The following is a 25134-nucleotide window of genomic DNA, read 5'->3' on the forward strand; positions in this document are numbered from 1 at the left end:
CGGCGGCGTGGGGCTTGGAAACTGGCGGGACCAACCGCCGCGGCGTGGGGCCCCCTGGCAGCCACCTGGCCAAGCCCACTAGCCAGCCGCCAAACCCACCGCCCAACCCACCGCCCAACCCACTGCCAAAGCCGAGACAGAAATTGCTGCCCCACCAGGGGCCACTTTTCGCTGGGACCCCGCCCCACTGGTTGGCCCCTTCAACTTCAGCGCACCAGACCAGACCAGACTTTTTTTTTTTTTTTTTTTTCGTGCCCAAGGCCTCTGTGCTCGCTTCGCTGGGATTCGACTCGGGCCCCGACGCCAAGTAAACAGGGTCAAGCGAGGAAGGCATGGATATCCACCCCCTCTCCCACATCTAAACTATACCGACCTCGCCTGGCCTGGCGGCTCAGAGACCCAGAGACTTTCAGAGCCGTGAATGTGCGTCTGCTTCGCTTGCTGGCCCCTGCCGCTCTCGTCTCTCGTCTCTCGCACCAGCACCTCGTTTCATACCAGCCACCCGCGGCGCCGTGATACCTTGGTCCCTTTTCATTCTTCCTTGCCCTTGTTCGTTTCAGTGTTCCGTCCCAGCATTAGCGAGCAGCCTCGGCGTTTTCTTTTTTCCTCTGCCGCATTTCCTCGTTCCATGCGTTGCGCAGTTTTTTTGCCCCCTTGCCCTGGAGCCCCGGCGTTGTTGCCTGCTTTTGCCCCGGAGCGTTGCCGGCCAGCCCAGCCTGCCTTTCTCGCCGGGTGAGTGAGCGACGACGGGAAATCCGGCCCGCGTGCGTCGAGCCCAACCGACGGTGCTGAATGACTCGCAGCACTCTCTCTCTCCTTTTGCTTCACGACACTTGGCATCCTGATGGCTGTTTCGAGACCCCGATAACCCCTCGACCGAGCCGACTCCATCTCGCGCGTTTCATTGCCCCCCTGTCGATAGATACGCGAGAAAAGTAAAAACCCTCGGGGAGGAAGGGGGGGGGGGGACGGAAAAGAGCGAGCAACCCGCCCACCCGACGCAGGAGGACATGAGCACACCTCCTCCGCCCCCGCCGCACGGCGAGGTGCCCCGATCGTCGGGGTTGCCGCCCGGCAAGTACGACATTTTCGTCATACCGGAGCATTCGGCCGGGTCGGGGTTCCTCTACCTGCCGTCGCTGCGGCCCAACGTCAACAGCTTCTTCGCGGGGTTTGCGTCGGCCCTGATACTGGTCGCCCTGTTCCAGAGCATGGCGCCGGCTTTTCGCGTGTGGTGGGAGAGCTTCCAGGGTCTGGGGAACATGGGGATGACGCTGCTCATCATCGGCGTCGGATTTGGTGCGTGGGCGCTGGGCAGGACGCAGAAAGACGGCACGTCGTCGAGTTCTCGCCATTATCAAAGCTGGCACAGCAGCGGTGGTAACGGAGGATACTCTTCAGGCGGATTCGGAAACTCGGGTCCTAGGGCATCTCCTGGTGGAGGAGCGGGAGAAGCACCACCACCTCCGCCTCCTCACGGTAGCCCACCACCGCCTCCTCATGGTAGTCCGCCACCACCTCCTCACGGCAGTTCACCGCCGCCTCCACCCCGTGGAAGAGGAGGAGGACCGCCGCCGCATCGTCGGCCGCAGTCGCCGCCAGAACCATCACCGCCTCCATCGCGGCAGCCATCACCACGACCACCACCACGACCACCACCGCAGCCATCACGGCAGCCATCGCCACGACCACCGCCACGACCACAACCGCAACCAGCACCTCAGTCAGCACCTGAGCCAGCATCGCAACAAGCTCCTCAACCACCGCCACAGCCGGCCCCTGGACCGGCACCTCAGCCGGCACCGCCACCTCAACAAGCTCCTCAAGCACCACAGCCGGCCCCTCAGCAAGCTCCTCAACCACCACCACAGCCGGTACCTCAGCAAGCTCCTCAACCAACACCACAGCCAGAATCGCAACCACCACCGCAGCCAGCACCGCAACCACCACCGCAGCCAGCACCGCAACCACCACCGCAACCAGCACCTCAACCAGCGCCACAACCACCACAGCCAGAAAAGCCAAAGACGTCGTGGCAACGGCCAGCACCAGCGCCCAATTCGCCAAAATCTCAAACGCCCAAGGGAACATGGGAAAAGGCTCGTGAAGCGACGAGAAAGAAGGAGGAGGAGCGAAAAGCCAAAGAAGCGGAGCAAAAGCGACGTGAAGAGGCGGCAAAACGACTGGCAGAGCTGCGAGCCAAGGAGGCAAAGGAGCGGCAAAAGAGGGAGCACGAGAGAGAGCAAAAGGAAAAGGAGGCCAAAGAAAAGAAGCTAAAAGAGGAAGCCGAGCAGCGACGTAAAGAGCTCGTCGAGAGACTAAGGCGAGAGAAGGAGGAGAAAGAAAAGGAGGAGCAAAAGAAGAAAGAGGCCGAGGCCGAGGCCGCAGCCGCAGCCGCAGACGCAGCTGCTTCCCCGACATCAGCAGCCGGTGTAGGATCCCCTCGGACAGGGAGCTCGTATGCTTTCTCAGGAGTTGGCGAGAGGATGAGCATGTGGCCCAACGGCCGTCCACCGCAGCCGCCGCCGTCTTCCGCGGGGTCGTCACCGGGAAAGAAACCGCCCGCCCCGACGGCAAAAACACATGTCAGCACGCCGAACGGGGACGCGCACTCATTCCGGCCGTACGATCAACCACGGAGCACGCGTCGCAGGCCCTCTGCCTCTTCCTTTACCGCTTCCGACGCATCGTGGGCGCAGTCCCACACCACGTCTCGAACGTCGCCCCCGCCCTCCGTACGCGGCCGCGGTCCGTACACGACCAAGGACCCCGACAAGATTGTCATCCAGGCCGTGTACCTGTTCATGAACCAGTACGCCAAGACGCCGGCCAGCCAGCTCGTCTCCGGCGTGGGATCCGTCACGGACGGCCTCATCCTGCGCGTCACGACGGCGGGCCTCTTCATCGACGACGACGTCCGCGGCGTGCCCCAGCGTGAATGGGACGTCAAGGCGTGGACGCTCAAGCTCGTCGAGGTGTGGTGCCCGCCGCACTGCCTGAGCGCGTCCGCCGCCACGGCCGCGCCGAGCCCTCTGGCGGGAGCCAAGAGCGCCCCCCACCTGCTCTACAAGATGGCCACGGCGCGGAGACACGCCGACCGCGACAGCTGCAAGGTCCTCAACGGCGACGAGGCCGACGCGTTCCTCGCCGACATGCTGCACGCCTGCAAGGACTGCTGCCGCCTCGGCCTGTGCGAGCGGAGGTTCGGAAACACAAACATACAGTCCCCCAACGGGCACACGGGCGCGTGGAAGGCCAAGGGCCTGCACATACTCCGCGCCACCGTACGGGACCAAGAAGGCAAGAGGTACTTGTTTGTCATGAACGAGACGGAGAGCTGGAAGCTGGCGGTCGGGCTGCAGCGGCTGCGAGGCGGCACGCAAGTCCGGCAGCTGGGCGTGGCCGGCATGGCGCCATCGGAAGCGCGAGGGACGCTGGAGATGCTGGGATGGTCTGGCTGAGTAGGCGGGATTATGCCATGCCCTCTGGCCGATTTCCGCGCTGTTGGAAGGGCACGCTTCCGACACACGGCCGTTTCGGAATGCCAAAAAAAAAACACCAGGGAACAGACAGGTGAACGGGGCCTTTATGGGTGCTGGCTGCCCGTCGCGCACAGTTCTCGGCGAGCAGACCATGTGTCATGTCGCCCACCCTTGGAATGCCCGCACACACGGGGCATTCTGATTTTCTCTTCTTTTCTTTTTTCGGTCTTTGTTGCGCACAGTAGTCGGGAGCACAAGATACCATGATCATTTGACGCATTGCGGAGGTACATATATCAGTTTTTCATCGATACTCATTACATTGCATATAATATCCATCAGATTTTACCACACCCCCCCGCGCGCCTTTTGCCCACTTGTGCCCGTAGCAGCCAGCGCCTGCAACCGTCCATGCACGCCGTACCGTTCGCTCGTCCATCACGGCGCCGCGCCGCCCGACTGCGCCGGGTTCTGTCTGCCGCGGCAAATAATTGCGCGCTGGGCTTATAACGCACGCTAGGCGGGAAACCCCCCAGCGACCGGATGCGGTTATTGGCTCGGCGCCCGTGCGGCCCATTAGTCTAGGGGTTAGGACGTTGGATTTTGACTAAGCTTCGGAATCTTCCAAAGACACCAGTTCGAATCTGGTATGGGCCTGAACTTTTGCCTTGCTCTGTCTGTCTGTTTCCTGGTCTTTTTGCCTGCTTTTTACCCTGGTCCCGTTGCTCGTGGGAACGGGACTTTTTGGGAGAGAATGTGCTTTTTGCTGGTAGGATTCGGTTAAATATGCACTGGTTTGCGTGTACACCTGGTTTGAGGGTGCACTTGATTGAGTGTTTTTAGTAGCGGCTGCTGGGTAATGTATGTGTGGCTTCCCTTGAGGACTTCGTAGCCTGACAGCATTTTCCTCGGCGCAGAGGGTAAAACCACTGTTACCGACGACCCCGGCAATGGCTGCATTTTATTTCCAGATTCAATACAGTCGGTTTTGTTTATTTCTATTCTTAAGCATGTCACATGGCCCGTTTTCGCCTTACTGCCGTGCTTACAAGTCCTCGTCTACGACCCGCCATTACTGATAACCCCCCCAAACTTCAAGCCGGGTTGATGCATGCCCCCGTTCCGTCTGCCCACACGGCTTCACCGCACCTGAATGGCCTGCTGGACCTGCGGGTACAGCCGGACCATTTCGTCATACAGCTGGCGATGCTCCTGCACCATGACCTGGGGATCCCAGCCGGCGGCCACGAAGATGGTGTCTATGCCGCTGGAGATGGGCGTCGTGAAGATGAGGCATATCTGGAATCCCATCAAAAAGGCAAACGCCACGATGACGGGAGTGAAACCGCCGTCCTTGTTGTAGGCTGGGTGGGTGAAGATGAGGTACAGGTAGGCGAAGAGAGCGGTGGCGAAGCCGACAAAGATGGAGCCAAAGGACAGCACGGGGCCGATGAGGCATTCCTAATGAAAAGAAAAAAAAATGCTTTAGAAGAAGGGCGCCGTCTGTAGCGAGTTGCGGAAAAAAAAAAAGAAAAGAAAAGACCAGCTTGGTCAGAAGGGGGGGGTTGGGGGGGGGAGGCGGGGTGCGTAACGTACATTGATCAGCGCAGAGATTCCCCGATCTTTGATCATGTTCCATGTGTCCTTGGCCGCAGGAATGTACGGCTTTCCGTACAAGGCAATGTGGCAAAAGGCATATCTGTTTAGGAACTCGAGCGCCCACTCGAGCAGCGAGACGAGGCAGCCAAGGATGCAAAAGATGACGTAGCCGATGGCTCCGCCAACACCGCCGTCCTCGACCGACTGCTGCCGGGCGACAGAACACAGCTGGCGCAGGAACTGGATAATAGCGACGAGCAAGCTGCCCAGGCTGATGGACCCAAACGAGTACGTGAGCGCTCGTTTGGCGGATCCGCGCGTCGCGCCCTTGGGGAAGTTGTTGACGCAAAAGTACCACGTGCCGTAGACTCCGGAGATGGTGGTGTGGATGGTGTTCTTGAGCCACTCGGAGATCCAGTACATGGCAAACGTGATGAAGACGGTCAAGCCAATGACTTTTCCTTTGCTGCAGCCGGCCCCGTTGGCTCCGCACTTTGGATTGTTGGGCGACGGCTCGTAGGTCACGTACACTGCCGTCAGAGTGACGGAGAACCAGGCCGCAAACGCCGTGGCCAAGAGCCCTCCGACCAGCGACACGAGGTACACATGGCCGTATCGTTTGCTCACGTTGACGCTGGTCTTGAGCATCAAAGCCGAAAAGGGGATGCGACTGATCCACGTGTAAAAGGCGAAAGCCGTGAGGAGCGAAAAGACGAGGAAGACGATGCCGGCGGACCAGTACTTTTTGTAGAGGTAGTAGATGGCCGTGCCTAGGCCCAGGACGATGTTGAGGAGGCCGCTGATCCAGATGAACTGCTTGGGGAAGAGGCGGGCCACGGAGATGTAGGCCCAGGAAAGGACAAAGGCGACGACGAGGCCAAAGGCGAAGAGAATGATGGTATTGTTGTTGAGGGAGAAGGAGTTGTTGCCGCCGTAGATGCCATGGCCCCGAGCGCCCGTAACGTAGCCCCTGATGGAAATGGCGGAGACGACGACGAAGCCCGCAAAGACGAGGAGGAGCTGCCGACGAGTTAGCTTGCTGGACTTGGACTGTGGGGGGGGGGGGGGGGGGGCATTGTCGGCCAGTTACCAGAATCCCGGCCCAGAGATCATTGTACTTTGGTTTCTCAATCTTGAAGGCCTGGTCAAAGGTGTAGTCGGCCTCGTTCCCCTTGGGAGGGTTGTAGCTGTAGGGGGGAGGCGGACCGTAGTTGCTTGGATCCTGGCCCTGGCTGTCGTAATATCCTTGAGGAGGCTGCTGCTGGTGATGCTGCTGGTGATGCTGCTGCTGCCCGTATTGTTGCTGCCCGTACTGCGGTTGACCGTACTGCTGCTGTCCGTACTGCTGCTGTCCGTACTGCTGCTGTCCCCCCCATGCTCGCTCGTTGCCACTGTTGGCGTAGCTGTCGGCGGCGCCCATGGTGAGCCGACGCGTGCGTGAACGAACCGCCGACTGTCGGAGACTCGGGAGCTGTCAGCTGTCAGTCAGAGCTGAGCTGTCCAAGCTGAGCTGTCCAAGCTGAGCTGTCGCAGAGCGGTAGCGTCGGGAGGCTGATGACGGCAAAGCTCAACCCGAATTGATCGAAAAGGAGTTGGACGACGGCAACTGTGCCCAGCAGCAAGGTCAGGCGACTGCCGAGTGGGGAGAGGAACACAAGAGCAAGACAAACAAGACTTGGCACGCCAAGCACACACACGTCATGTCACGCATGGCTGGCTGGTGACGCCAAGTGACCAGCCAGACGCGGCAACGAAGCCAAGCTCGGTTTGCAATGTCTGGGTACAACGTACCAAGCATCTGCACATGCACCAAGCCCGAAAGGGCAGAGCTGCCTTGCGCGATTGAGCAAAATACTCAAAGCAAAATACTTGAGCGAGGTGCTTATCTGCAACCGCTCAGGATGGGGCAATTGGCTTTGGCCTTGGGGTCTTGGCATCGATGACGGAATATGTACAAAGGCTTTTCGAGGAGCCCAGGAGGCAGGAGCCTGCGTTTACCGAGAGATGGCTGGGTGGGGCCTGGGCGCTAGCGCGATGGGATGGGGGGGGGCATCCTGGCCAATCACGGCTCCTGTCTGAGAAAAACAAACTTGCTGGGGCTCGTCGGGAGTCGCAAACTCCCGACTCCCGGCTGGGGATAAAGTTACGCCCGAATGGGGTTTGAACATGCATTTTATTTCGTAAATACCCTTTCAAGTACTCAAATAAAGCAAAGACTGAAACCGTGCGAGCCTGGCTTGTATTGCCTTCCTCGCTACTGTCGAGAAAAGAATCGTCATGGCCTCGTCGCAAAAGATGCGAGCTCAAGGGAATAACCAGTTACAGCATGACAGTGTGAACAGCGAGAGCGGCTACCCATCAAAGGCTTACTCTGCCCCATGAATACTATCTCGCAGTCATTCAAACTCGGAAAAAAAAAAGAAAAAATCCTCTTTACCGCATGGGATCAGAGACGATTGGCGAGCAAGTTTGGTAAAGCTTTCGGTTTCCCAGACAATGGCTGCCACGACTTCCACGACGGTCCTGGCCGACGACTCCAAACCGGTAATCAATGACAACCCGCAACTCCAGGGCCTCTACAGGTCATTCGAATCACGAGTCGGCTACAAGCTTCTTCTGGGCAACACGCGCCACTTTGGCTACTGGGAAAAGGACACCTACTGGATGCTCCCCCTCGGTCGCCCCCTGCGCAGGATGGAGGAGAAGATGCACAACCTCCTCAACGTCCCCGCCGGCTCAAAGGTCTTGGACGCCGGCTGCGGCGTGGGCCATGTTGCCCTCTACGTGGCCGGCCGTGGACTACGCGTGACCGCCATCGACGTCATGGACCATCACCTGGCCAAGGCCAGGCGCAACGCGGCTCGCGCCGGCGACGTCGGATCGTTGGTGGACGTCCAGAAGATGGATTTCCACCACCTCGAGACCCTAGAGTCCAACAGCTTCCAGGGCCTCTACACCATGGAGACGTTTGTCCACGCCACGGATCCGGCGGCGGCTCTCAGGGGCTACTACCGCGTCCTCCAGCCCGGAGGCCGCCTCGCCATGCACGAATACGACCACGACTACGAATCCGACGAAGCCATCGGCAAGACGCTCGCCAAGCTCATGCGGGAGGTCAGCGACTACGGCGCCATGCCCACCTGGCAGCGAGCCAGGCGAGGGTACTACAGGCAGCTCCTCGAGGATGCCGGGTTCGTCGACATCACGGAGCACGACTATTCCGAAAACGTGCGTCCGATGCTGCGCTTGTTCTGGCTTCTGGCTGCCATCCCGTACTACTTTGTTGTGCTTCTCCGCCTCGAGAAGTACTTTGTCAACACCATCGGCGGCGCGAGGGGGTACTATGCGCAAAAGTACTGGAGATATGTTGCCATCAGCGCAAGGAAGCCCCAGGCGGAGGAAGAGGCCTCGCCCAAGAATTGATGGGGAAGGGGGACCCGGGGTCGCAGCAGAAGCTGCGGGTTCCCCGACGCACGGGTGCCGACGAGGTCTGGAAAGACGTAGCGATCCGGTCTCTGTTGCCGGGGAATCTTCTCCAGCCTCGCTCTGATAGGCGTTGACAAGGACGGACAGAGGAGCTGCGGCTTTGGCATGTCGAAAGCGAGTCTAGACAGTTGAGCTGCATGGCGCGCATGATGATGCAGATGGGCCAGAGTCTCGACATCTCAGGAGATGTTGCGTCGCGTCTGCGTGTCAAGGAGGGGTGGGAATTTTTGGGCAAGACTTGTCATTTCGATAGCGGGCGTGTTTGATGTAGCATTTGGGGATGAAGCACCACGCGGTCATGAGCAATACCCATGTCTACCAGCCACTTTGCTCCACGGATTGTGTCGAGTGAGAACAGCCGATAGCGATGATGGGAATCACAATCTCGTCGGCACCGCCTTTCTGACAAAGGAGGTTGTGCCGCCGAGAAAATGCAGGGATTTATCCTTCGCTCTGCCGCTGGCGGAATGACTCCAAGAGCTACAATAGACCTTGTAACCGCGTACCGGCCTCTACACCTCGCCGTCTGTTTGCCATGAGCCATCCGTCATGATGGTGGCTCCGTCCAGACGGGGGTCGCGGGAACAAAATCCAAAGATTTACCGCAGACGACAAGGCCCGATGGTACCCGGCCTTTTGAGGCCGCCAAGCCTTCCCAGACAGCCCACGACTTCACGTACTTGGCAGGTGCAGCCGCGTAGGACGCCAGACGGCAAAAGCGTTCATCTCGTTCCGCGCGACGGCGATGCCCGGTGCAAACGTCGTATGACTCGCTCGGTTGCCGAGCCGCAAAATTCTTGGACTCGGGACTCGGGGAGTTATCCACTTTGGAAGGGAGCCATGCGCAAGGAGGAACGGTTCTGCGTTTAATGGAATTCTGTTGCTGCTGCTGCTGCTGCTGCTGCTGCTGCTGCTGCTTCTTTCTGTTTTTTTTTTTTTTTTCTTTATTTTCCTTTGTGTGTGTGAGTGTGCGATGCCCATCTACTCCGCAATCCGCGTCAACATCATCATCAGCCGAGCATCACAATGGCGTGCTGTGGTTCCTCCTGGGGGGGAGGGTGGGGGGGGGGGGCGTTGCAGCTGGCAGCAGCTGTCGGAAGAAAGGGAAAATTCCTTCTGGGCCCCGCAGCCTGGGTTTGAGCGCAAACAATTGGACGAGCATGCGTGGGCCCCTCGTACACGAAGCGAAGCGAATGCGGCTGGGCTGCCATCGCATCCAGGCTCATCGGCGCGGGTATAATCGCCTTGGAATTGACCCTATTTGCTCACCGGGCAGACCTCGTGCCCAGCAACATCGTCAAGTCAGTCGCCTTGTGTGTTTGGGTTTTTTTTTTTTTTTTTTTTTTTTTTTAACCCCTCCTGGTCCTCGAATGGGGACCATGATGGGGACCATGATGGGGCCAATTCCCGACAACGGGCTTCCGGCGCATCTTGGGCTTCGGATGTTGGCGTGTTGGCGTCGCGGCTTTTGCGTCTCTCCCACAAGACTTACTACATACATGGCAGGCGATCCTGTTTATTTGCGCCCCGTCCAAGAGTCATGGGCCCATGTTGCTCTCCTCGACGCGTCCCCCCGCAGCAAATGCCAAGGTGCTTGGCAATGCTGCTCACTGGTCGACCGCCGTTGCGGACCTGTTGTTTGTTTGTCTATTTTTTTTTTCCCCAACCGAGTTTCCCCTGAAGCTTGAAAGGCGGAGATGAGACTCGACCTGCATGCCTTTTCCAAGCGAAGAAAACTCTTTCCCAGCAGTACACATCCCCTCGCGTCGTCAGATTGCAGAGCCTTTGTCGCCGTACCAACTCTTTCCAAACTGATCAATCACAGATGGAGGCGGAGAAGCACACGCCGCCGCGGGCCGTCGCTGACCAGGCCGGCGGTGCAAAGGATGCTGCTGCTGCTGCTGCTGCTGCTGCTGCTGCTGCTGCTGCTGCTGATGATGTCGAGGAGGCCGGCCAGAACGGCCTGGCCCGAGCCCTGCAGGGCCGGCACTTGCAGTTCATCGCCATCGGGGCCACCTTTGGAACCGGCCTCTTCCTGGGCACCGGAGGCGCCTTGTCAAACGCCGGGCCGGCCTCTCTCCTCCTCGGCTTCGTCTTCATGGGCCTGGTCGTCTACACCGTCATGGTTGCCCTGGGCGAGATGGCGGCCTACATGCCCGTCGCGGGCGCCTTCACCGTCTACGCGAGCCGGTTCGTCGACCCGACGCTGGGCTTCGCCATGGGCTGGATCTACTGGTTCAGCTGGTCCATCACGTTTGGCCTGGAGCTCACGGCCGCCGGCCTCATCATCGAGCTCTGGACCGAGTCGGTCAGCATCGGGGTCTGGGTCGCCGTCTTCTGGGTCGTCTTCACGGCCGTCAACTTCTTCCCCGTCCGGTACTTTGGCGAGCTGGAGATGTGGTTCTCCAGCATCAAGGTCGTCACCGTCGTCGGCTTCGTCGTCTTCGCCGCCTGCGTCAACGCCGGGGCGGGCGACCAGGGCTACCTCGGCTTCCGGTACTGGACCTACCCGGGCGCCTTCCGCGCGTACCTGGTGGAGGGCGGCGTGGGCAGGTTCGTCGGCCTCTGGAGCGTCATGGTCACCGCCGGCTTCAGCTACCAGGGCTCGGAGCTGGTGGGCATCGGCGCCGGCGAGACGCGCAACCCGCGCAAGGCCATCCCGCAGGCGATCCGCTGGACCTTCTGGGGCAACTTTGTCCTGTTCGTCGCCGTCGTCTTCTTCCTCGGCATCGACATCCCCCACGACAACGCCGACCTGCAGAGCACGGCGACCAACGCCTCGGCCTCGCCGCTCGTCATCGTCGCCAAGCTGGCCGGCGTGCAGGTGCTGCCGGACATCATCAACGGCGTGCTGCTGACGGCCGTGCTGTCGGCCGCGGCCTCGGACGTCTACTCGAGCACGCGGATCCTGTACGCCCTCGCGGCCGAGGGTCTCGCCCCGGCCCTCTTCACCCGGACGAACCGCCACGGCACCCCGGTCTGGTCCGTCGCCTTCTGCTCGCTGCCGGGCCTGCTGGGCTTCCTCAACCTGTCGCAGAGCGGCGGCACCGTCTTCAAGTGGCTGCTCAACATCACCGGCGTCGCCGGCTTCATCGTCTGGGGGCTCATCAACCTCTGCCACCTGCGCTTCATGAAGGCGCTTGCGTTTCGGGGCATCCCGCGCGCCTCGCTCCCCTACGCCGCGCCCTTGCAGCCGTACCTGTCCTGGTTCGGGCTGTTTTTCAACCTCTTGATCCTCCTCACCAGCGGCTTCACGTCCCTGATCCAGTGGAGCACGAGCGACTTCTTTGCCGCCTACGTCAGCATCCTCCTGTTTGTCGCGCTCTACGTCGGCCACAAGCTCGTCTTCCGCACCAAGCTTGTCAAGATTGAGGACATGGACCTGTCCATGGGACGGCGTGAGATGTAGAAAGATTTCATGATGATTTTGGGGAAATTTTGTTTTTTTTTTTGCATTCTCGCCCCCGTGTCTGCGTGCGTGCGTGCGTGCGTGCATGGATGATGGCAAGTTTTTTTTTATTTATTTATTTATTTTTTTTTTTGCATGGACGCGCTGCGCTGTGAGCTTTTCATGTTATTTTTTGCGCCACGGTAGCGAATCGATACCCCACCAAACTTGTCCGAGTCTCTGGTTGTCGCATTGAATCGGAGATTTCATATGCTGGTACTTCCACCTTGCCGGCAGCGAGGAGGTGAATGCCGAAATCGGCCAGGCGGCTGCAGGTACCGGGGGTGCGCCCCCGGGCACTAAGTGCGGCTGTGATGCCGCTCGTGTGGATGCACTTGATGCACTGTATGGCATCGATTCTTTCGGTTAGAATAGGCATGCCTGATAAGCAACTCGGCGGCTATTTTGGTGTTTCCTTTTGCCTATTAAATTGCGGGGAAAAAAAGAAACAGGAAAAAAGAAACCCTGCCGCTCTCCTCAGACATTGTCCCCGCCTTGTTTTCCTGTTTCCGTAACGGTTTTCTGACTGGTAGGCAGACGCACTCACGTCTTGGCCAAAGCTTTGATCCCAGCGTAGAATCTGCTCTTCGCATGTAGAATTGCAGAGGCCAGCCAGACACAGCAGTTCGGGTCGGAACCCTGAGGCTTGTTGGGATGGGGTAGTTTTTGAGATTTGCCGTGAAAAAAAAAAAAAAAATCAATATTCTATCGGCCGGTGGCATTGTAGCAGGACAAAGCCCCGGTCCGTTTACGGCAATCGGTCACGTTGTCTTGGGGCGAGCACACGCTAGCTAACCCTTTCTAGCGCGGGGCCGGCCAGCCACCCAAATAGAAACCTAAAGAACATGGGAGAAGAAGAAAATCAATCCGTAGGCCAATCAGTGGCCGGAATCGCAAACTGCTCATAAAAGACCATGGAGTGTATCGAAAGGCATTAGAGGAGAGACGGCCGCGTCGAGCCTGAAGCAATCCAATCGCAGCGGTTTCAAAGCAAAAGCCTCCCTTTCAAAAACGACCCCAAAACGACCCCAAAACGACCCCAAAACACCCAAAACAAGAAAGTGGTCACACGAACATTGTCGATGGCGGGACGCCACCCTCTGCAGCCTCAGGCACAGTCCGGCCAAGGCGGTGGCGTGCTGCATTCTTACTGGCCGAATCACGCAGTCACCGCTCATTGATATCCCCATATCCCCATATCCCCCCCCCTGCCTGGCTCCAGCCTTGCCCTTGGGCCTTGACCTCTCCGCCAGCCCACCAAGGTCCGTCCGTCCGTCATCGCCATGGCAATCACATGCTCGTTCTGGTTCCATTCTCTGGCTCAATTCTCTGGCCATCAGCGCGAGTCGCGCGTCCGAAAGAGCTCTCTCCGCTGCTACGTCATGTGAACTGCGAACATACGAAAACCATCTTCACCAACTTGCCAAACCCTCGCCAGGTCTGGGACAGGTCTCTGCGCAATCGGCTTGCCGTTGGCAGCGACAGAAATAGCGCGACGGCCCAATTGTTGCCGTCCTCATCCAATTCACCCAGCGCCCACAGATCCCGGCTACGCTCTCGCTGCTGCTCATCCTGTGTCGTCGGTAAACAGAGTCATCGCCATCATCGCCATCATCGCCATGGTCATAGACACGACCAAGGACCTGGCCGCTCTCTTTGAGAAACAGGCCCAAGCCTCCCCTCAAGCCGTCGCCCTCGAAGACGAGAAGCGAACCCTCACATATGCCCAACTCGACAGCGAATCATGGGCACTGGCTGACCGGCTATCCCAGTACGGCGTGGGCCGTGACTGCCTCGTGGGCGTGCTGATGAATCGAAGTGCTGATTATGTGGTTGCGTCCCTAGCAGCTCTTCGCGCCGGAGGAGCATACCTGGTTCTTGAGCTCGCATACCCTGCCGCTTTGCTGCGCGATGTCATTGACGATGCAAAACCGACCGTCATTCTGACGCAAAAGGCACACGTCGCCAACCTAACCCACGTCAACATCCCCGTCATTGTCATTGATCAGCCCGACATGACGGCTGGCGCAAACGAGCCGGTCCTGGTAGAACACAAGCCTCCCCTGCCTGCCGACGATGATTTGGACAGACTGGCCTTTGTGTCTTATTCCTCCGGCACCACAGGCAAGCCCAAGGGCATCGCCAATCCTCACAGGGCCTGTGTTTGCTCATATGATCTGAGATTTGCGCTCAGCAATCTGCAGCCAGGCGATCGCGTGGCCTGCAATGTCTTCTTCACGTGGGAGATGCTGCGGCCGCTCCTCCGCGGGGCGACCACGGTCGCTGTTCCTGACAGCGCAAGCTACGATCCCCAAGCTCTGGTCGAGTTCCTTGCCGCTCGCAGAATCACCGAAACCTTGATGACGCCAACTCTCCTTGCCACAGTCCTCACCCGTCACTCAACACTCGCCGATACCCTTCCTCACCTCAAGTCCTTATGGCTCAATGGCGAGGTTGTCACCACCGATCTCTGCAGAAGAGCTTCCAAAGCGCTGCCCGACGTTCGATTGCTCAACGTGTATAGCGCCAGCGAGACCCACGAGGTCGCGGCGGGTGACATCAGAACCTTTATCGACTACGAGGCTCCCGTGTGCCCCGTAGGTCCCCCGATGGATCCCACAACCATCTACATCCTCGACGAGGCAGGTAACCGGGTCGATGTAGGGGTGAGCGGCGAGCTCTACGTGGGTGGCCAGATGCTCGCTCGCGGCTATCTCAATCTCCCCGAAACCACTGCCAAATCTTTCCAGATGGACCCCTTCTCTTCCGCTCTAGATGCGCGAATGTACCGAACCGGCGATATGGCGCGCATCCTGCCTTCGGGATTGCTTGAAATCACGGGAAGAGTGGGTGGGATGATCAAGACTCGAGGATACACCGTTCAGCCCGGAGCAGTGGAGGCAACAATCGTCAAGCACCTCGCGGTCCGGGATTGCGCGGTTGTGGCTCGCGGAGAGGGCTTGGATAAGCAACTGGTGGCCTACCTTGTCCCCGACAAGGGCGAAGCACGAAACCGTACCGTCCTGGTTATTGACGAGTCGGGGTACAGCCCCGTCGCGCGAAGAGCCCTTTCGGACCACCTCGCACACTACATGATTCCTACCATCTGGGTTGAGCTGGAGACATTGCCCACCCACGGTGTTTCCGGAAAGACCGATCTCAAGGCCCTCCCACCTCCGCCCTCTCCAAGGACACCTAATCTCAATGCCATCAAGGAAAAGGATACCCGAATCAAGATGGACACCATTGTCAAGATGTGGGCTGCCTCTCTCAACATCCCAGCCAGTGCCATTTCTCATAGCCACAGCTTCTTCGACTTGGGCGGTCACTCCTTGACATTGGCTGATTTGGCTGGTCGGCTGACGAGGACGTTTGGCTTCCCGGTTCCCCTTGCACCTCTGGCCGGCACCCCAACGTTGGAGGGCCATTTGAGGGCGGTAAAAGCCGCTCGAGATGGCCACACTGCCGCCGTGCAAGCTGACCTTCCGGCTGTTTTGGAGGCCGACTCCGCTCTGCCACAAGACATCAAGGGGACAGGGCGACCAATGTGCCGCCTCAACGATGCCGAGACTATCCTTCTCACTGGTGCGACGGGTTATCTGGGAGCTTTCCTGCTCAAGTCCCTCTTGGACAACACGTCAGCCCAGATTCTTTGCCTGATTCGTTTCACGGACCCCAACGTGGACTGCAGACCCGCCGGCATTGCGCGAATCCGGAAGAACTTGATAGATCAGGGCATCTGGAACGATACCATGCTCGAGAGGATGGAAGTCGTCCCCGGCAACTTGGCGCGCAACCGCCTTGGTCTCTCTCCCGAGGCTTTTGCCGAGCTGGCCTCGCGCGTAGACGTCATCGTGCATGCCGCCGCCACGGTCAACCTCGTCTACCCTTACGCGGCGCTGCGAAATGCCAACGTTGGTGGCACTCGCGAGATCTTGCGACTGGCTTCGCGGGGGGGCGCCACGGTGCACCACGTCTCTACCAACGGTGTCTTGCCACCCTCCGAGACCGCCTGGCCAGAGGAAGCCGTGCTTGACATCAAAGATGTGCCGACAAGACTCCCCGATGGCTACGGCCAAACCAAATGGGTGGCAGAGGCGCTTGTGAACGAGGCTGGCCGACGAGGCATGCATGTCAAGGTCTATCGGCCAGGTACCATCAGCGGTCACAGCGTCACGGGCGCAACCAACACGTATGACCTGTTGAACGCCTTGATTGTCGAGTCTCTTCACCTGGGATACGCGCCGAAAGTGGACGGCTGGCTGGCAGAAATGACGCCAGTGGACTTTGTCAGTCAGGCCATCGTCACTCTGGCCAACCATCCATGCACGAAGCAGAAGCTGTACCACCTGGGGGATCCCCAGCCCGTGGCTGCCGAGACCGTGTTCCGGGATCTCGAAGCCCTGGGCTACCCCACGAAGCGACTCCCGTGGAACGAATGGGTGGCCCTGTGGAAAGAGAAGCGCGGGCCAGGCGGCCGCGGCGGTGACGATCCCTTTACCGTGGACATTCTACGCGGCGGCATGCCCACAGTCGACACCTTGGAGCTGGTAACCATCCTCCACGACGGGGCCACCCAACCCGAACTGGACCTTTACGGCGTCTCGCGACCAAGGATTGACAGGAGCCTGTGGGAGACGTACGCCCGACACTTTTTTGCCCGCGGCTGGCTTCCGCGGCCCCCTCTCCGCCTCCAACGCAACGGCGTCCACGGCGCCAACAGAAGGGGCCGTCTTGCCGGGCGCGTGGCCGTCGTAACCGGCGCGTCGTCCGGCATCGGAGCCGCCGTCGCGGCCAAGCTCGCCGCAGAAGGCGCCCACGTCGCCCTCGCCGCCCGCCGGGCCGACGAGCTCGAGAAAGTAAGGGCCGCGCTCTCCCCCACCGGCGTCAAGGTCCTGGCCCACCAGACGGACGTGAGCGACAGGGCGCAGGTCGAGTCCCTCATCGAGACCGCCACGGCGAGGCTGGGCCCCGTCGACATCCTCGTCAGCTGCGCGGGCGTCATGTACTTCACCCTCATGGCCAACTGCCGGGCGGACGAGTGGGAGCGCACCGTCGACGTCAACTGCAAGGGCCTGCTGCACTGCCTGTCGTCCACGCTGCCGGGCTTCCTGGCCCGCCGGTCCGGCCACATCGTCGCCGTGTCGTCGGACGCCGGGCGCGTCGTCTTCCCCGGGCTGGGCGTCTACTCCGCCAGCAAGTTCTTCGTGGACGCCACGCTGCGCAGCCTGCGGATGGAGACGGTCGGGACGGGGCTGCGCGTCACGTCCGTGCAGCCGGGGAACGTGGACACGGGGCTGCTGAGCATGTCGACGGACGCGGAGGCGCTGAAGCGGTACGGGGAGCCGACGGGGGCCAAGGTCCTGGACGCGGGGGACGTGGCCGAGGCTGTGTTGTATGCCGTCACGCAGCCGGAGCACGTGGCTGTGAATGAGATTCTGGTGGAGCCAAGAGACGAGCCGGCAGTGGTGGCGTAGGTGAGAATGGAGGCAAGACTGCATGTGACCATGTATGAGAACCAAGAGATAAGCCGGCCGTGGTGGCGTAGGTGAGAATGGAGGCAAGACTGCATGTGACCATGTATGAGAACCAAGAGATAAGCCGGCAGTGGTGGCGTAGGTGAGAATGGAGACAAAACTAAACTAAACGGTAACCATGTAGGGCCCAAACGCCAGTGAGACTTTTCCGTGCCCCATCATCATCATCATCATCATCATCACTGACAAAGTTGACAACTCTGTGCGAATTCTTTGTTTGGTTTCCGTCCTGCAGTCGGAAACTCACGGCATCTACTCTACAATGCGCATGGCACCAACAGATATGCCTGCGATACGGGCGAAAAAAAGGGAAGAAGAAAATGCGCACAAAAATCCAACAAAAGGGGATTCCAAAAGGGAAATAGCCCGGATAGACCAAGAGGGCAATGACGTGGTTGTACCAAAAGAGCAGTAACCTGGACACACCAAAAGGGCAATAACCCTCACGCTCCCCGCCAAGGCAGCACGTCTAGTCATCCCCGTCCGTGGCATCCCCCATAGCATCGTACTCGGACGCATCGCACTCGGACGCATCGCACTCGGACGCATCGCACTCGGACGCATCGTACTCGGAAGCATCCTCATCCACCATCGCGCGCGCTGTTTCGCCCACGCCCGTGCCCAGCCGATGCAGATGCCTCGCCATGATGTGCTTCTGGTCCGGACGCAAGCCAGCCCACATTCCAGGCTGCACCATCACCGGCCCAGCGGCCCCGGCTGGCCCCCCCTTCTCCTTTTGCTTCAGGATGCCCAGCTGGGGTGCCGCGAGGGTCCATACGAAATTGCCCTCGCTCTTCTTGTAGTGCCGCTTGAAGGCGAAGGAGGCCTTCAGGAGCTCCCAGACGTTGGTTCCGCGGTCCTTGTTCCAAAACTCCAGCATCGTCCGGACCAGCGGGGAGGATCGGAGCGCCGGCGGCGGCTGGATTGCCTGCCACGCCCGGTACAGCGCGCCCACCTTGACCTCGTAGCTGTCCTCGCTGAGGCGGGAGCTCATGCGCCTGGACCACTCGTCCGCCACGCGGTCAATGTCGCCCCGCAGCGTCCTCTTGATCACGAGCCACTCGTCGTCCGAGGCGTGCTCTTCGTCGATCCTGTTGAACATGGCCGTCAGGTCCGCGTCGTAGTAACTCGCTTCGGACGCCGTCAGCGCCTTGGCGAACGCGTCGAGCCTCTTGTCAACGGTCGCCTTGAGCTCGCCCTGCAGGTAGTCTAGGATGTGGACGCCGGGTTTGGCCACGAGGCGGTCCGGCCCTTCCTTGAGAGACCCCGGCCGGGGAAGCTTGCGGCCCTTCAGAAAGTCGTTCCACTGTTGCTTGGTGAACACGAATCCCTGCTTTTCCTGGTCGACCAGACAGCTGAGCAGCCGGCTGAGGACAACGACGTCTCGGTTGATGACATTTCCGGTGTAGTGGCAGTACCGCTCTTTGTAGTCGGTGCAGATGCCGAGCAGGTTGTCGTTCATGCTGAACTTGAAAGCCTCGCGGAGAAACAAATCGGAGGCGCCCTCTGGGGTGGGTTGCTGCTGGCGGATTTGCGACAACGGCATGTCCACTTTCCGTATGACGCCCCACTCGACCAGGTCGGAGTCGTTTCCTAGCAAGGAGAGGTCCGTGAAGTTCCTGAAGTTCTGCACGATTTCCCGGTCCCAGATGCTGATGGCTCTGTCGCCGTCGTAGTCTCCCCCGTTGAGCTTGGCGGCCAGGGACAAGGCACCCTTGATGGGGAAGACAATGACGTCTTTCAGGTGGCGTAGCTGCGGCCGGAACACGACCTTGACCTTTTGGATATCGCTTGGCAGGTGGGCAGGTGCTCTTGCCACCAGAAGTTCCATGCCATCCAGCATCATGTCGCAAAAGTCGTCGGTGCTGAAGTTCTCCGAGAAGATGATGGAGACTTCATCCTCCTCCAAGATACCGTCAAAGTCCACCACCATGAAGAGATAGGTCGACTTGACAGGAATGTTCATCTTTTCCTTGAGCGTCTCTGCCCTCTGCAGCGCAAGCCCCTTGCAGAGATTCTGCAGATACTTGCAGTGGTTCGCATCGATGCCCATGTCCAACAGGTATGCTATCGACTCCTCCTTGTCTCGAGGAAGCCCGCCCAAAAAGGGCGCGTGGCCATTCAGGCGGCTGGCCGTGGTTGACCTGCCATGCTGCCACACCTCGAGTCGGAGATCGAGTGCATCCTTCATCGCCAGAGTTAGCCCGTCGATTTTCTCCTGCAGGCCTTTGCGGAGATTAGCAGCCAGCGCCTCGCGCATGCGCAGGCGGGAGTGAGCCTGCGCCTCGAGCAGCGGTATGAACTGTTGATTCAAATACGCCTGCCGAGGTGGCTTCGAGTAGTCTTTGACTTCAAACGTGCGATGGTGCTCGTCCTCGAAACTGCAGTTCCATTTTCTCTGGGACGGGTACGTCACTATCCAGTCTCCGTCTCCGAGCTCGGGGTCGTCGTGGATGATCCAGATCCCCTTGGCGCTCCCGAAACGGGCTTGAAACGCGCATGGCACGGGTCCCTTTCCACCGATCTTGGCGAAGACGTTGGCCCCCATAGACGGCGACATCCGACCGATGCCGTCATTCATCACATTCCCGGTGCCGGGCGCCACAATGTCCTCGGAGCAGTGGTGTATTTGACCCGTCTTTAGCACAACCGTGGCGCGTGTGTCTGTTAGACCTGCGAGTATGGGTTAGCAGCTGGCTGGGGCTACAATGTGGTGGTTTGACTCTCACTCAGGCCAATTCTCGAAAACAGCTTGGGAAGCTGTTGGTTGGAGTTGCCGAAGCCTATCAAATAGTCGAGCAACTGGAATCTAGTGATTGGCTGCCTCTTTGATGGATTATGGGCGTCTTCCCCCGGCGGGAGACCCCCATCGGCAGCTCGGAAACTGTCGCCATTGCCAGCAAAAAGCCATATCCTTCTCCGCTGCACCGTCTGGGAGCCGTTATTGCCCTTGTTTACTCGTTTCGGCTCTGCTTTTTTGAAATAAAAGACGCCCCATCGGCGTCCCAAGAAGTAGTGCTCCTTGTCATTCAGCCAGCGAGAAATTTCTTCAACATCGGCATCAGAGCAATTCGTCGTCTTTTTGACATGATCCAACGTAGGGATTAGAAGCTGCAAAACTCTGTCGGCTCCAAAGCGTCGCACTACTCGGTTATTGCCGCCAACCTTTAACGGATCCAGATTCAGAAGGAACAACGGCCCGTTGGCATCGGGATTCAACGTCAGCTCCCCGGACAGCACGACTGCATCGTGCCCAGACTGGAACGTCTCCAGCCCAAGTTGCCACGCCTTCTCGCAGTTTGGCTGCGGTAGCAGCTTGCCTCTGAACTCTGGCAGCTGGCCAAGGCTCGAACTTAGCACCGCCTGCTTTTCCCACTGATTTGTGTATTCCAAATCCAAATCTGCGAGCTTCACGCCGCAGTGTAGGGCAGTTCGTGCCGTTTCCCAAAGAATAGGGAACTTGGCCTTGTTAGAAATCCCATTGGAAAACCTTGCTGTGCTCGAAAAACGCCATCCAGAGTCAGTGGTACCGCTTCCTCTCCGTCCATCTCACAGTCTGTCTTGTCTCTTTTCTCTTTGGAAATTTCGCTTACGGAAAACATCTGCTAATCTTCTTTTCAAGGCCGGTGGTGGTCCGTAGGTCGTTGCACCAGGCTCACCGTCAGATCCAGCCGTGTAACTAGGACAGCTGTAATAATCCGTGAAACAGGCCTCTTCTTCAAAGTCTGAGTCCGATTCGAGAATTGCGGAGAACGAGGTGTTCTTTGACGAGGTGAAGGATGTGTGTGGGGAAACATCCGTTGCTGAATGTATCGACGAAAATGATGACGAAGCAGTCCCAGACAGCGATGACAGACGAGGCAGAGTAGAGTTAGCAATGCCTGCTCGGCTCTTTTCGGAGCCAACTAGCGGGACTGTCTGTGTAGTGCTTGGCCTTGTTGGGAGGGACTTGGCCTGACGAGCAAAGAATGGGGATTGGTCCAGTGGATTTCTCGCACGTTTAGGCGAATGTGAGCCATCGTCACCGGGCTCTCTTTTCCGGGTCATCAGGATGTCATTCCTGTGAGCGACACCGTCCGTAAGAAGCAGATGCGTTGACTTTGTTTGCGGTTGCGGATAGAAGGACCTTGGAGATGACTGATTGGCGAGGGTAACGGCTCTACCCGGCGCTAACGAGACTTGGACCCCCAAGTTTAGGTCCTTTGGATCCACGTAGCGTCGACGTCGGCTCTTTTTTTCAGCACCCAACCAGACACGGAGGTGTCCCTAGGCTGTGGGCATTCCTACCAGCTTGTTGACGGCTGAAGAAGATGAATATCACGGCCCCTGGGGATCAACAGTTTTCTACAGTGGCGCCGTGGCGTAGTGCGGGGCAACGTCACTTGCCAGCTGCACGGCGTAAACGGCGGCCGTCCGCCCCGCTCACCTGGACTTTGCACTGTAAATGTACTGTGTAGCTAGGCGTGCTTCAGTCTTGGCACACAGTGGGGTTTCGCCCAGCTGCTCTAATTTCCCCCTCCCTCCTCCGGTCCGCCTCAGGTCCGCCTCAGGTCCGCCTCAGGTCGAAGTCAAGGGAAAGTCAGGTCACGTCGCATCACGGATATCGCCGAGCTCGGGCTCGTGTTTGGTACTAAGATTGGGCAATACTGCGTCTTAGTGCTGCAGAGTACTTGGGCGGGATTGCAATCGCAATCTGCCGTCGTTTCCTCGTTACCACCCATTCACGCATCTGCCGTCATGACACGACCATCATGACCCTCATGGCCGAGACTGCGACCCAGCCAGACCAGTCCACTCCCATTGATGAGCTCACGCCAGAGGAGGCCAGCCGCATCATCCAGTCTCGTCGAAAAGTCCGCTATGGTAAGTGGCCAAGCCACTGCGCAACCTGTTGATTCGCTTTTCAGCACACACAAACCTGTGTCTGGGCCAGTCCGTTCCAAGCTTCTTGTTTCATTCCACCATGTGCGTGGGGTTAATCCACCTCCAGGGACCGCATGCTGGCCGTGTCGGCGGCGGAAAGTAAAGTGTAACAACAAGCAGCCGTGTGAGAACTGCGTCAAAAGGGAACACGCTCAGCTATGCTCCTACAGACCCGATCGCTGCTTGGCGACCAAAAATGCCTCTTCCGTCGACGCTGGTCAGTCTCGAAAGCGGACGCGCTCATCACCCGATGCACCCGAGGAGCTGGCCCGAGAATCCGAGCACGGCGATGGTTGGCCGAGGACGATGGGTACGTTTTCGTTGATTGTAAATACACTCGGCTTTCGACTATTCATTTACGCCCTCGTCCCCTGGTCTAACGCTCTGCGTGCAGAACTACCAACCAGCGTTGACGACTCCGAATCCGTCGAATCGGTCGGGGATCGTTACTTGGGCCAGAATAGCATCCCGGCATTGCTCCGAGAGCAGTCATCTCCAAACGAGGAGAATGACAGCGTCGATATTCGGCGCGACTTGCGGTCCATACTGGGTTTGGACACCTCGGCACCTTTCCCTCTCATGTCGTCGCACCATTTACAACGACTAGCTCACGATATCTCGGCCGAGCTGCCATCTGACAGAGAGGTGTTGAAGTACGTAACATGCCCTTGTACATGCCCATCTCTTGGCCGGTGTGTTGCTGACTAGTGTCGTGCCTGTGCAGTCTGTTTCGCACATATAAGCAGATTCCTCAGCCGTTTTGGGGATTCGTATGCGACATTGACGAATTCGAATCCAGGCTCATGGTCTATCTCGAGGATCGATCTCGCAACGCCTCTAGCTCCATGAGATCCACCAGACCAGTTGCCGCGTCTTGGCTCGCGATTCTCTTTGCAGTGCTGGCGGTGGGTTCTCAATACCATGAGTCTCCCTACCACATTCGCACACGAGATTCTCAGAAATATATTCAAATCTCCTTTCACTTCTTACGGCTTGGGAATTTCCTGTCAAGGTATATTGCCTTTTGCTTAGCTCGGATGGTGTAAGCAGATTTTTTTAACAGGTCCAGACCCTCCTTCGACTCGATCCAAGCGCTGCTGCTCACCAGTTTCGTCCTTTTGAACGACATGAAAGCAGAGGCCTCGTGGGCGCTGACAGGACTGACATGCCGACTGGCACAGTCGCTGGGTTTGCATCGACCGGCTGTCAGACTCGAGGGCCGGGACGGTGTTCCGGCGGATGCCAAGGCGAAAGAAATGACTCGAAGGAAGTTGTGGTGGACATGCGTATGGCATGATACCCTAACTTCACTATCGTTTGATCGGTAAGTCTCTCATCGATTCCCGTTATCCGAGCCCTTTATTCACAACGCGACTACAAGTTGCCCAATGACAGGTTTCCCTAGCTGCGACATTCCCGTCAGCTCCGAGGCACCATCTGGCAAGTACACATACCTCGAAATGATGTATCATCTCATCGAGGTCATCTCCCGCCGTCTCAATCCCGATGCCATGGCCACATCCTCCTATCAACAAACAGTGGACAACTGCGAGGCTGTGGAAAGCCTCAGGCGACGTTCCCTTCCTCACATGCAGAACAAGGACCAATGCAGAACGGCGCTGCATCGTCTACAGTATTACGCCATCCGACTTCATACGTCGTTTGTGATTTCGGTTGCCTGCCGCCCGGCGCTCAGACGAACATGCGACTTTGATCCCGAGAAGAAAAGGGAGCTGGCGGGAAGATGCAAGGACAACCTGACCGAGACGGTCCGCATGTTCTTGGCCATGCACCAGTTGTCCGTGATTCCGACCCGAAGCTGGGCCTTTACTTACCACGGTCTCTCGTCGGCCCTCCTTCTGGGCATCCTGTGCGAAACCAAGACCGACCCGGAAATCCGCCGACTCCAAGGAGACCTGATTGCCGCCTTATCTGCTACGGCTGCAAAGGACGCCAGCTCCCCCGGGCCGCACATTGCAGTGAGCGCCAGGGACATTGAGCTTTCCGGGCCCCTTTGGCGCGCGCTTACCGCCCTGAAAAATATCTACGAGCACGGCACCGTGACAGGCACGTCTGCCAAAAGTGACGGTTATAACGGCGCGGTCTCTGGGAGCGCTACTCGAGCCCCTCTACTGCCTCCGTTCATGCTGGGCCACGCGAGCGCATCGGGCCCGAATCAGCAGCAGCACGGCGCCACCGATCCTCATAAAGATGCAGCCCTGGCTATGGCCGAGATGCAAAACGGTGTGTCGTTGGAGTTTCCGGGGTACGTTTTTTTTCCCCCCTCACACATGGACAAAGTCATGTACGCTTTACAGTTTCTCATGAAGTGTAGGCCTGCATACGGGCAGAGCCTACCAGTTCTTGGTCTCGACGGTCTGCCACTTACAGTCGATCAAACGCAGTTAATGGCGCCCATGGACTTATACAATTCCATCTGGGGTGGTAAGTTGGTGGCTTCTCCTGGTCAAGCACATCACATACTTAAGACAATAATGATAGAATCTCTCGATCCCTGGAATGCCAACGTAGACGCACTAAATTACGACTTTATTGCCCAGCCGCCACCCGGACAACCTCAGCAGCAGTTCTACTTTTAGGATCTCTCGATGATATGTCTTTTTTTCTTTCTTCTTCGTCTTCGTCTTCTTCTTCTTCC

General features: G+C 58.5%; 7 protein-coding genes across 7 annotated transcripts; 5 read left to right on the plus strand and 2 right to left on the minus strand.

The window, feature by feature from the left end:
- Positions 1-1010: 1010 nt before the first annotated feature.
- UV8b_03414 (uncharacterized protein) lies at positions 1011-3461 on the plus strand (the record flags this gene model as incomplete). The annotated part of the gene is made up of 1 exon (XM_043140912.1): positions 1011-3461. One exon carries the CDS (start codon positions 1011-1013, stop codon positions 3459-3461), a length of 2451 nt encoding a protein of 816 aa, XP_042996846.1.
- Positions 3462-4622: 1161 nt separating this feature from the next.
- Positions 4623-6501, minus strand: UV8b_03415 (uncharacterized protein; the record flags this gene model as incomplete). The annotated part of the gene is made up of 3 exons (XM_043140913.1): positions 4623-4943; positions 5079-6101; positions 6172-6501. 3 exons carry the CDS (start codon positions 6499-6501, stop codon positions 4623-4625), a joined length of 1674 nt encoding a protein of 557 aa, XP_042996847.1.
- Positions 6502-7577: 1076 nt separating this feature from the next.
- Positions 7578-8504, plus strand: UV8b_03416 (uncharacterized protein; the record flags this gene model as incomplete). Its single annotated transcript, XM_043140914.1, has 1 exon — positions 7578-8504. The coding sequence occupies one exon, from the start codon at positions 7578-7580 to the stop codon at positions 8502-8504; it is 927 nt and encodes a 308-aa protein (XP_042996848.1).
- A 1888-nt stretch (positions 8505-10392) lies between these two features.
- On the plus strand, positions 10393-11976 carry UV8b_03417 (uncharacterized protein; the record flags this gene model as incomplete). The annotated part of the gene is made up of 1 exon (XM_043140915.1): positions 10393-11976. The coding sequence occupies one exon, from the start codon at positions 10393-10395 to the stop codon at positions 11974-11976; it is 1584 nt and encodes a 527-aa protein (XP_042996849.1).
- A 1658-nt stretch (positions 11977-13634) lies between these two features.
- Positions 13635-17492, plus strand: UV8b_03418 (uncharacterized protein; the record flags this gene model as incomplete). The annotated part of the gene is made up of 1 exon (XM_043140916.1): positions 13635-17492. One exon carries the CDS (start codon positions 13635-13637, stop codon positions 17490-17492), a length of 3858 nt encoding a protein of 1285 aa, XP_042996850.1.
- A 529-nt stretch (positions 17493-18021) lies between these two features.
- Positions 18022-21154, minus strand: UV8b_03419 (uncharacterized protein; the record flags this gene model as incomplete). Its single annotated transcript, XM_043140917.1, has 4 exons — positions 18022-20225; positions 20282-20881; positions 21043-21046; positions 21146-21154. 4 exons carry the CDS (start codon positions 21152-21154, stop codon positions 18022-18024), a joined length of 2817 nt encoding a protein of 938 aa, XP_042996851.1.
- A 1149-nt stretch (positions 21155-22303) lies between these two features.
- On the plus strand, positions 22304-25075 carry UV8b_03420 (uncharacterized protein; the record flags this gene model as incomplete). Its single annotated transcript, XM_043140918.1, has 8 exons — positions 22304-22415; positions 22543-22785; positions 22870-23128; positions 23200-23487; positions 23545-23799; positions 23857-24741; positions 24811-24920; positions 24978-25075. 8 exons carry the CDS (start codon positions 22304-22306, stop codon positions 25073-25075), a joined length of 2250 nt encoding a protein of 749 aa, XP_042996852.1.
- Between the last annotated feature and the right edge of the window lie 59 nt (positions 25076-25134).

This window comes from Ustilaginoidea virens, chromosome 3 (assembly GCF_000687475.1).
Source record: "Ustilaginoidea virens chromosome 3, complete sequence".
Lineage (NCBI taxonomy): Eukaryota > Fungi > Ascomycota > Sordariomycetes > Hypocreales > Clavicipitaceae > Ustilaginoidea > Ustilaginoidea virens.